Below are 11,041 nucleotides of genomic sequence, written 5' to 3' on the forward strand. Positions count from 1 at the left end.
TAGGACACCACAATATCTGTCTTATACCCCATCTGAGATATGGTATTCATGGCCCAGTAATCACGGGGATGTGTTTCAATAGAGAGGGCTAAGTGAGAAACTGAAGATTAACCAATGTATGGTTGGAATGATACTTTGCCTGGCAGATTAATATATCACTGCTGTGTATGCATACAGTCCTTTTATGGATTTGTGAGTTTAAGGTCCTTCCAAGGAGGGTTACAAATATATGTGTAACATTCTTGAATGCTTCATTTGCATATAGAACTCTCACTTAGTTCACAAATGTATACTAGTTAAATTTTTATTTTAAAAAATAATTTAAATCCTCCATTGTTAGCTAAGTCTCTTGCAGTTGTATATGTGTGGAAACTAAAAGGTATGAGCTGTTACAGCAAAGATTGGCATTAGTTTGTGTTTGGAATTTTGTATGCTAACTTTTCTAATACTAACATGAAATAGATGTGGATTTGGAGTTCTGTGTTATTCTTGGGAGGAGTTGTAGATGGAAATGTATCAGCAGCTTTTTGGTTACCTGCAGAGACCAGGTAGCCATAATCATCTACAGGGCATGCACTCACTCCCAGGAAACGAATGGTAAAATTCACAGTGATAGCAGCAGACATGGATCTAAGCCCTAACCGCATAAACAAAACCCACATTTTTGAAATCCACCATCCAGGGCTGATGGTATCATAGGGCACCTTCATTAATCTTGGGCAGGTATAGTAGTAATTTTTGTGGAAAGTAAACCTAATTCTTATCTACAGGCATGCAAAGTGCTGCATTTGTACATGGCAGGTTCTATTTCCCTGCTTTCATGTTGACTCCACGTGTGGCACTGGATGGCCCCTGTACCCGTCTTTAACAATGTAGTTTCTGCTGTCTCTCAGGCTGTTGTAGACTTGTAAACTGCCTTCAGAACTTTAGGCAGAAAGTTGTTAGAGGACTGTAAGGTGTTAACCAAGATGTACATTATTATTTATTTTCACATCTCTTTGCTGCACTGGAGGACTATTTTACATGGGTAATCTTACTCTTACTGTCAATACTGGGAAAATTTCCAAATATGATAATTTCGGGTTTTTTTAAAAATGGGTATTTGGCTGGCATCTCATGCGGAGGTAAGTGCCGGTATGAAATGAGATCATAAGGTTTGGGCAGTCACTTCAGCAAAGGGGGTGCTGACCTTGGGGAGGAACAGTATTAGCATTACCTAGAATAAGCAATAAAGCAGAACTATTGGACAAAGAAAAACAGCTAGTAAACTGTTTGTTTTAATCTGATAAAATTTTCTCAGACTTGTAGACCATATTCCACAAAAATGAAGTTAAAAGATCAGCTAGAGAGATAGATACACACCTGTTCTTAGCATAAGTAATAATGTAAGCACAGATTTACCAACAGGGCTAAAGGAACTGTAGCCACGCTGTGCCTTCCCTGCCCTGTGTGACACAGGCTCCTCTATCGTATGGTTTGGTTGTTCCCACACAGCTGCACCTGCTGGACCATGCTCTACTTGGTGAAACACTGGAACAGGTTGCCCAGAGAGGCGGTAGATGCTCCATCCCTGGAAACGTTCAAGGTCGGGTTGGACACAGCTCTGAGCATCCTGATCTAGTTGAAGATGTCCCTGCTCATTGCAGGGGGGTGGACTAGATGACCTTTAAAAGGTCCCTTCTAACCCAAACCATTCTATGATGCTTTCAAAAGAAGATGCCATCTGCTTAAATAAATGATAGTGGGTTGAAAAGCAAACTCTTTGTGAAATATTATTAATTCTCACCTAAAAAATGGCATTACAAAGTATGAGCTGGTTAGGTGACTCGCCAAGTCTGCTCTGGAAATTTGTGGCAAAAGGCGGCAAAGAAGCCACAGTCTCCACAGCTCTAATGGAGTCTGTAGCCTTAGGATAGTTTACAACAACTACCACTCACCCTGACTGTAGACATAAGCTCTAGACAAAAGACTATGATTGTTATTATTTTACACTTAAATGCTGTCTTTCCTCTCTGCCACAAGTACTGATCCCACCAGCCAATTAATCAGTTGTTGCTTTTACATTGAGTCATCGTGTAGGTAATAGAGTTTGCACTACAAATACTAGAGTATTTAATTTTCCACCAGAATTGTAGTCATGTTATCCTGCACATAAGTGGACTGTTGCTTTGTGGTTCATGATTAATTTTTTCCTATAAGAACATAACTATTCACCCCATCCTTATATAAAGTATACAAGATGGGCAGCAGTGAACATTCAGTATTTTTTCATAAAGACTGTTGGCCTTTGTAATACTGCTTTGCTGTAGAAATGGCAATTGTATATATTCTGTACTTGAAAGCAAAACAGCAGTGCTGGTGATTTTAACATAAGCTATTGTGGTGGGTTGACCCTGGCTGGATGCCAGGTGCCCACCAAAGCCATTCTATCAGTCCTCCTATCAGCGGGCAGGGGAGAGAAAATGTAACAGAAGGCTCATGGGCCCAGATAAGGGCAGGGAGATCACTCAGCAGTTACCGTCACAGGCAAAACAGACTCGACTTGGGGAAAATTAATTTAATTTATTACCAATCAAATCAGAGTAGCGTAATGAGAAATAAAACCAAATCTTAAAACACCTTCCCCCCACCCCTCCCTTCTTCCCAGGCACAGCTTCACTCCCAGATTCTCTGCGTCCTCTCCCCCAGCAGCACAGGAGGACGGGGAATGGGGGTTGGGGTCAGTTCATCACACGTTGTCTCTGCCGCTCCTTCCTCCTCAGGGGCAGGACTCCTCACACTCTTCCCCTGCTCCAGCATAGGGTCCCTCCCATGGGAGACAGTTCTTCACGAACTGCTCCAGCGTGGGTCCCTTCCATGGGGTGCAGTCCTTCAGTCACACACTGCTCCAGCATGGGCTCCTCTCTCCACGGAGCCACAGGTCCTGCCAGGAGCCTGCTCCAGCGCGGGCTTCCCACAGGGTCACAGCCTCCTTTCGGCATCCACCCGCTTCGGCGTGGGATCCTCCACGGGCTGCAGGTGGATATCTGCTCCACCATGGACCTCCATGGGCTGCAGGGGGACAGCCTGCCTCACCATGGTCTTCACCACGGGCTGCAGGGGAATCTCTGCTCCTGCACCTGGAGCACCTCCTCGCCCTCCTTCTTCACTGACCTGGGGGTCTGCAGGGTTGTTTCTCTTACATGTTCTCACTCTTCTCTCCAGCTGCTGTTTCTGTGCCACAGCAACTCTTTTTTTCCCTTCTTAAAAATTTTATCATAGAGGCGCTACCACTTTCACTGGTTGGCTCGCCCTTGGCCAGCGGCGGGTCCATCTTGGAGCTGGCTGGCATTGGCTTTATCAGACATGGGGGAAGCTTCTAGCAGCTTCTTACAGAAGCCACCCCTGTAGTCCCCCTGCTACCAAAACCTTGGCATGCAAACCCAATACAACTATATATGAACACATTTTTTTCAGAGGAACTGAAATGCCCCTGTGTAAATAGAATATAGCATGTCTTCAGAAACAGGCTGTTGACTCAATGTAATGCTTCTTTCCATGTCTCCATGGAAGGCTCCCTGATTTTGTGCTTAAAAATAAAGCACTGGAACACTCAAAACAACATGTCTCTGCCCCTGTTTGTCTAAATGTTGAAGGATTGATTTAACTTTGATTTTCTGACAGCTGTCCCATTTTCAGATCTTTTTCAACACCAGGCCGTTCAGTTAAATACACTGATTGACTTTATCTGTGCAAGCAGCATATTGCAAGTCCAGTTGAAGTCAGGGGTCCGAGATGTGTGTGCTTGTCTCACATGTGACATACGGTGTTAATGCCCAAAGAGTAATGAATTACAGAGCAATTTACCTTCGTAGCATTAATTATTGACTATTGGTATTTGGCAGTGGAAATCCTGACTGCTCGGCAGAAGAAAGCTGAGGAGCTGAAGAGACTGACAGACCTAGCCAGTCACATGGCTGAAGCACAACTGTCTGAACTCAGGGCTGAAATTAAGGTCAGGCATTCACTTCTGCTTGGGTATTTCAGCTGTTAGCATAAATACCAAGAAAGAGCTGTCATGTTAAAATGCCCAGGCTGTTCATTCCTGCTGTGGGCCAAAGGGTAACTAGCTTTCCATGGGGAAAGCATACCTTCTTAAAGTATTATAGCACCTCTGAGCAGCGTACAGACACTATCAGAGAAGTGTAAGCTATGCCCTCATAAGTGTAGCAGTGGGGAGTTTTGCTGTTTGTGTATCATTTATCAGACTCAGTTAACAAGTAAACCTGATAGCTTCAGGTTCAGTGATCAAATGCATATACTCCAATGAAATGACCCACTTCCCAAGTGTGGGAGTGATCCACCCATCACTGGGCTGAGAGACATGTAATTTGGTAAGGATGGGAAAATACTTGGTTCTGCATAGAGATCCTGTGTACAGGGCAGGGTCAAGAGTTTGCTGAGCCTTAAAGTGAACTTAAGGAAAGTATTGATTGGTTTCTGTACCATCCATACAGTCTTTTGCTCAGAATGCAAATCACTGTTAATTTGTCTGTATTTTTTGCAGCACTTTGTGAGTGAACGGAAATATGATGAAGAGCTGGGCAGGTCTGCCCGATTTTCCTGTGATACAGAACAGCTGAAGACCCAAATTCAGCTCTGTGGAGAAAGTAAGTGCTGGTGATTTCTCACACTGAAGTTCTCGGAACATAGTGTTCCACATACCTGTTGAGGAAATGCCAGCAGAAATAATGGCATGTGTACTGCCAGTGTGTGTGTATGCAGCAAGCCTGACATGAATGGTATATCTGGATGCAGCAGGTTTCCTGAACATGCACAAGTCGACTTTACAGTATGCAACACATTAGACACAGTGTACTTGCGCTGCACAGTCCATCTGCGTGTGCACAGTGCCCTCTTTGTCAGAGATTTCCAGGTGTTATTCAGATCAGGTGGAGTTTTCCATCTAAACAGTTATTTCCAAGTGGAAATAAAAGTCAGCTCTGGGGAACACTCAAATTCAGTAATTTATGAATAACTAGTAAATCGGAAGCTTCTCTGTGTAAGCATAATGTTATGAGACCAGTTCAGATCTCTCCTGCTAGGAAGTAACTCCCCAGCTTTGTAACAGTATTCACTGGGTTTTTCAGGAGCTAAAGGTAGTCCCAAATGTTCCTGTTTCCAAATCGTCTGCCCTTCTGCTTGGAAATTCAGGCTCACTTTCTGCTCCAAGTGTCATGTCCGTGTTGCAAAATATGAGATAGCCTATTTCTCATCTTTGTTGTGCTTTTTTCCCCCCCAAAAAAAGCAAATACTATAATGCTTTGCCCCAAATGTTACCCTGTCCCATGATATCCCATCAGTACCATCACTCAGGAGAAAAACTGTTAACACAATACTGAACTAGTGCATCTTGATGGAAGGAAAACAATTTTGGGAAGAAAAATAATTAATGTCTTCAAGGAGTTACTAGAAATAGAAAAAAGAAAAAATACCACAGTCTGCCAATATGAGCTTCTGACTGCACAGCTAAAGAACTGACTCCTTTGAGGCATAACCAGTTTCATTCATTAGACCGTAAGAATTGCTTTTGTAGAACACTTTGAAGATCCATCTAACCCCGTATCATGTCTCTCATTGAAGCCAACCCAGGATGTTTCAAAGGAAGGCATAAGCTTCCCAGTAATGCATCTAATTGTTCACAGTCACCTCATAGACCCTATCTCATACCCTGAAGCTTAAGAGATTGAAAATTGAAAATTCTGTAAAGATTATCCTGACTAATATAACCACAGCTGCTTTTGATGCAACCATAGACTATTTTTTTCAACTCATTGAACCACTTTCCTAAAAAACTTCCAGCTGCAGTTAATTCTGCAAGTTAATTATTTATACCTCATTTCAGTAAAGCATTACTTAAGCATAGTTTGATGCAGACCTGTTGAAATCAGGTCAGTGAAGTCAAAAGAACAGCTATTAGCAGGGAAGCAGTGCCATCTTACAAATGACTGATAGTGCACTGGCTGTCTGAAGAACTTAGTTTTAATCTGCCCTCAGTGACCTTAGATGAGCAACTTATGCTGTTGGCATGTCTTTGATAAGATCATTTATTTGATTTAACAAAAGCAATAACCAAAACCACACAGCTTGTGCAAAGGCAGGCACGTTCTAGCGTAAGAAGAGGGTGGGCAGCATACACTCACAATTAAGGACAGGAAGAAACAAAAATAATTGGTCTGACATATATCCAGAATGCCCGATGGTACGTCTTCAGTGTACATCTTTTTTGTTAAAAATACATTTTTATGACAAGCACCTGGATTTTTATATGGACTTCTATGTGCAACAGTCTGTTTTAGACAAGAGAGCAGTAGAATTCAGTGACAGCCAGCCTCACTGAACTTAGGACAGAAAATTCAGTTCATTGTGCAAATCATTGCATTTTCTAAAGAGGACACCTAGTGGGAGAAATAGCTGATGTTGGCATAAGTGAGTAAGAGCCTCAAAAAACCTAACAGATGATGCTCAGTTGCTAAAATTATTCCACATCTCCTTTCTCTGTACTAGAAGTGGAAAAAGAGAAGTATCTCTTAGATAAAACAACAGGTGTCTCACTGAAGCGAGCCTCTGGTTTGTCACCTCTACCAGAAGGAAACAGGAAAATTCCATAATCAGAAAAATCAGAACAGCAAATTAAGATCAAGAACTTCAGTAGCCTCAGAGTCCTCTTTGAGACTGCTTAGGGGCCATTGCACAGAAGCAGGCAGCTTAAAGAGCTTGTGGAAATGCAGAGAGGTAGAAATCAAGGATTTGCTTCATGCACTTCACATCCAGACATGAAAGTGGTTAAGAAATCAGGCAGTCTCAAAATACTAAGAAGTAGGGAGCGGGAATATACTGAGATGAGCAATAGTAGTTCCTGATGGTGCTGACTGCCATGATCTACATGAAGTGGATTAGTGCACTGCATTCAGTTCCAGTTTTTATAGATATCCATGGTACAGGAGAATCTTTGTTAATCATCTCCTTAGAGAGGAATGAGCAATAGGCACTAGACTTTTTTTTTTTTTTTCTCCTTAAAAAATATTTAGACATACTAAGGAAGCTTTTATGGCTGTTACCTGTGTTGTAGCTAGTACATACATAGACAGCAAATGTCAGCCTCTGCAGCCTTCCATGATCAAAGAATAATTCGGAATCAAATTCAGTCTGTGGTGTCTGCATGCACAACTTCCTTTGACCTAAAGCAGTTGAGAGAGTTACCGGCATGCCACTCACTCCCTTCCTGTGTTCCTGTGTTTCTTCCTTTGTTGCCTGAAGACTCCCATTAGGAACATTATTGATAGGGCAGCAGTGCATGAGGCAGTCCTGTCAGCTCAACTGGTTAAAAGTTCACAAGCAAACCATTAGGTGCCATGGATTTTGAAAAGTTTTCTTGGATGACCAAAGCCTAGCCTTCTGCCAGGCTCCTTCCAGTTTTTGCACAGTTCCACCACATTGGCTCTTTTGTCCAGAAGTGCTTCACGATGAGGCAGTTTCACAGAAATAAAACGCTATGGCCTAATTCCAAGCCTAGTTATCTAGCTTACTTCAGTATTTAAAGTAAGGCTGGAACAATGCTACCAAAACAAACTGTAAGCAGGGTAAGAATAAAGCCTTATGTTTAGATGTTGATCTTTTAACTGATAACACAGAATACTTTTTTTTATAGTTTCTCACCCAAAGAACAACTATTCCTCAAGAACACCATGTAGTTCAGTGCTGTCTTCAATGACCTCGCATGCAACAACTGGCAAGCAAAATACGCACACCCGAAAGTCCTCTAGTAATGCCAAGAACTCTGATAATAAAACAGCCAGCACTAAAGTACAAAGTCATCTTTCTTCCAATCCTACAGAATCTTCTTCCCAAGGAACCCTGACAAATAAGCAGGTAAGAAACCAGTTATGAACTAAACTATTTCAAAAATTTCATTGGACGTTGTTAATACAAAATCAAATACTGGTTTGCAGTCCGTATAGTTAATTAATAATTTTTGAAAATATGCAAGTATATATTTTCCAGCTTCATTTTCAAGGCAGTGTGAACATACAAGGTGTAAATACCAGAAATGCCATACCAGCAAAGACCGCTGTCTGGTGTTCAGAAGTGACTAGTGGCAGTTAATAGACTGAGAAAGAAAAACTGTCCATAATAGCTAATTGCCCTCCATGCTACGGTGGAGAAACATTTATTTCTGATCCTTCACAAATGATCAGTTGATGTGCTGTTGAAGCATGATTATTAGATAGACTTTGGAAGCGGAATCCTGCCAGGTTTAAAAGCATATTATTTCAGGAGCTGTATAATATAGTATTGTGCTATATTGATAACTATTTCATTATAAGAGCACCTTGGAATGTCCTTTTACTGTTGCACTTAGGTAAAGCTGCCACTGAAGTTGGTCTGCATTTTGTCCCAGTAGGGATTTTAGTGTCAAGTAGGTGCCTGAAGGGAAACGTAGGAGCATTACATAATGTCAGTGCATGTATGGAATCAGCTGCCTGGCAGTCATGGAAATAAAGCAATTCAGCCTCTTTCCACTAAGGATCAAAGCTTCCTCTGAGCAAGATATCACAATGGACATTTCTCCCACCATGTGGATTCTTAACTTGACTTTAATTTACATGTGAATTTCTGTTCTTCCTGCAGTCTTACTGTAGTATTTACACAATACTTTAGTAGGATAGGTATTTTTGTGATTTTGGAAAAAAATCAGTCAGTATCAAGTTCTTCAGTGCTTCTTAACTGCTGCTGTTGAGATGTCTAGTATTTCATCCCCTTTTCAGCATTCTCTTGAATCACGGCAGGTTTTAATTTGGCATCAGTGGTGAACCTGCCATCTCTTTTTCCAGGCTACTGAGATGTCGCATATTACTCATAGTTCAGTTTTGAAGTGTTATGAATAGAGAGCTCTGGCAACAATCAAAACCATATAGTGTTTTCCCTCTCTTAGTTACACTGAAAATTTTATTCTGCAATTTTTGTTAATTCTGATTGCTGTATTTCTTGTCCTGTTGAAAGGATTCAGATAACCTAACAGTTATCCAATTTCTTTCTGAGTAGAATGGGCCTTCTAGCCAGAGACGAAGATTCAACCCACAGCACCAAAACTTCCGGCTCAATGGATCTCTTAAGTCACAAGGTGCCAGTAATGAGGCAGATCAAAATAACGTAAAGAGTGGTTCCAGGTCTGAACACAGAAGACAGCAGCATAACAGCTTCAGATCGAAAAATAAAGGAGCTATGAAAAATCAAGAGCAGTCCACAACTACAAGGACCACAGAGAATGCAATACATTCAGAAAAGACCCGACGAAAGCATCATACACCAGACACTGCAGATCACAAGCCTTTCCAAGGCAATGTTGGCAGGGTGTCGCAATGCAATTTATGTCCTGCAAGGATGGAGGTCTCTGCTGATGCCACCGTTCTTTCAGTGCCAGCTGTGACTTTGGTGGCTTAAAATGTCACAGTGATGGCAGGCAGAGAAATTTAATCTCTTCACTTTAGTTTCTTGCTCGAGATGCTTGTTGGTGAAGAAAATAAGTCAGAACATAGTCATTTTAAATCTGTTGCTGCTTAAAACTTGTTGGTATCTTTATTACTTACTAATTATCAAAATTAATTCATACTTTCAAGGCTTTGCCCAATATGTTCACAGTTATTTTGTCATGACAGTACGGAATCTTACCAAAGCAGCATTTACTTCTTAGAAAAATGAAATCTAGATTGGAAAAATAAATTGATAATTAAATTCATAATAGCAAAAACTTGTTGTAGATATGTGGTTATACCAGTCAACATTATTGTTTTTTAGAGCAGCCTGTGTTAGAAGGATCCCAGGAAGTCTGTATGCTGTGGTCTGCAATGAAATCAGATAATCTTGTAGAATTTTTCAGCAAATCTCTATACACCTCTTTCTTTCTGTGCGTGTATACACGTACATGCATGCACACTGTATACACAGAGAGTATTGTTATATACAAGAACATTTGAAAAAGCAGTACATTTGATTTTAGCTTATTATTCCATAATCTGAGATCTTTAAATTCAAGTATAAATTGTATTAAATGTATTACATATTGGTATTTTTCATTGACAAACTATTTTTATGAGGCTGAGGAAAAATGCTCATTTCTTAAGTTTGGAATGTACATAGTCATGGCTATTCAGATGCACAGCCCTATTCTCCATCCCTATCAGCCACTTTTCTATGACTAGTTGGAGTTATTTTTTTGCATATGAAAAGTTGCAGGTGTTCTAGACTTGAATCCAAAGTATTTTTCTATATTTTTGCTGTAGGAACCATCTGTCCATAACAAGAGCTATGACTAATAAATTTGTTACAGCAACGTGCAGCAGAATGTGGAGGTACATATCTGAGCAGATACTACATCCTTCCCAGTTTTCTATTAAAATAAAAATCTTACCTAGTCTTAATGTTCTGATTCTGTATTTCAGAAAACCTGTTTCTTCCAAAAAATTAAAATCTTCTTTCTAAAATATTCTGGTGTTTGCTGCTTTGCAGTGCCTAACCTTTGTGATATTACTGAAATTGTATTTGCTTAATTCAGCTGGTATCAGTGGGTGGCTTTCGGCTGAGTTTGGATAGGACTAGGCTTTTGCTTTTAGCTAGATTCTAATGCCACAAGTGCACGGAACAGAACCTTCCCATGAGAGCCGCCTCCATCCTGGACATACTTTTAATATAAGTTATTTAACATAGCAAGGTGTCAGAGTCCAGACCTGGCATCAGGTGAACTACTGGCCTAAGTGTCAGAATCAGAAAGGTGTAAAAGGTCAGTAAGACTGACCTCCCACTGAGGTCAGTAAGAGCAGGACACCCGAGTATCTTTAAAAGTTTATTCCTAGCTTATTGTTTGCTATTGCTTTTTACCAATTTCCGCTGCCTAATTTCTGTTAGCTGACTGCACATTTCCTTTGTACTGACTGGTTTACTTTTCCTCTGTGGCCCTTGAAAAATAATCTCAAAGTGTAGAGTGAGGTGCATTCCTTATGGG

At 40.9% G+C, this 11,041-nt stretch overlaps 1 protein-coding gene across 7 annotated transcripts in view; it reads left to right on the plus strand.

Moving 5' to 3' along the window:
• Nucleotides 1–10,525, plus strand: part of SPATS2L (spermatogenesis associated serine rich 2 like) — a 147,205-nt gene extending 136,680 nt beyond the window's left edge. For all 7 annotated transcript variants that reach the window (XM_052791566.1, XM_052791567.1, XM_052791564.1 and 4 more), the window contains 4 exons: nt 3,885–3,994; nt 4,547–4,649; nt 7,691–7,911; nt 9,085–10,525. In XM_052791566.1, the coding sequence (XP_052647526.1) occupies nt 3,885–3,994; nt 4,547–4,649; nt 7,691–7,911; nt 9,085–9,483 (833 nt within the window). In that variant the 3' untranslated portion in view covers nt 9,484–10,525. The remainder of the gene's footprint in view (nt 1–3,884; nt 3,995–4,546; nt 4,650–7,690; nt 7,912–9,084) is intronic.
• Nucleotides 10,526–11,041: the final 516 nt, after the last annotated feature.

Source organism: Harpia harpyja, chromosome 7, assembly GCF_026419915.1.
Source record: "Harpia harpyja isolate bHarHar1 chromosome 7, bHarHar1 primary haplotype, whole genome shotgun sequence".
In the NCBI taxonomy this organism is placed as follows: domain Eukaryota; kingdom Metazoa; phylum Chordata; class Aves; order Accipitriformes; family Accipitridae; genus Harpia; species Harpia harpyja.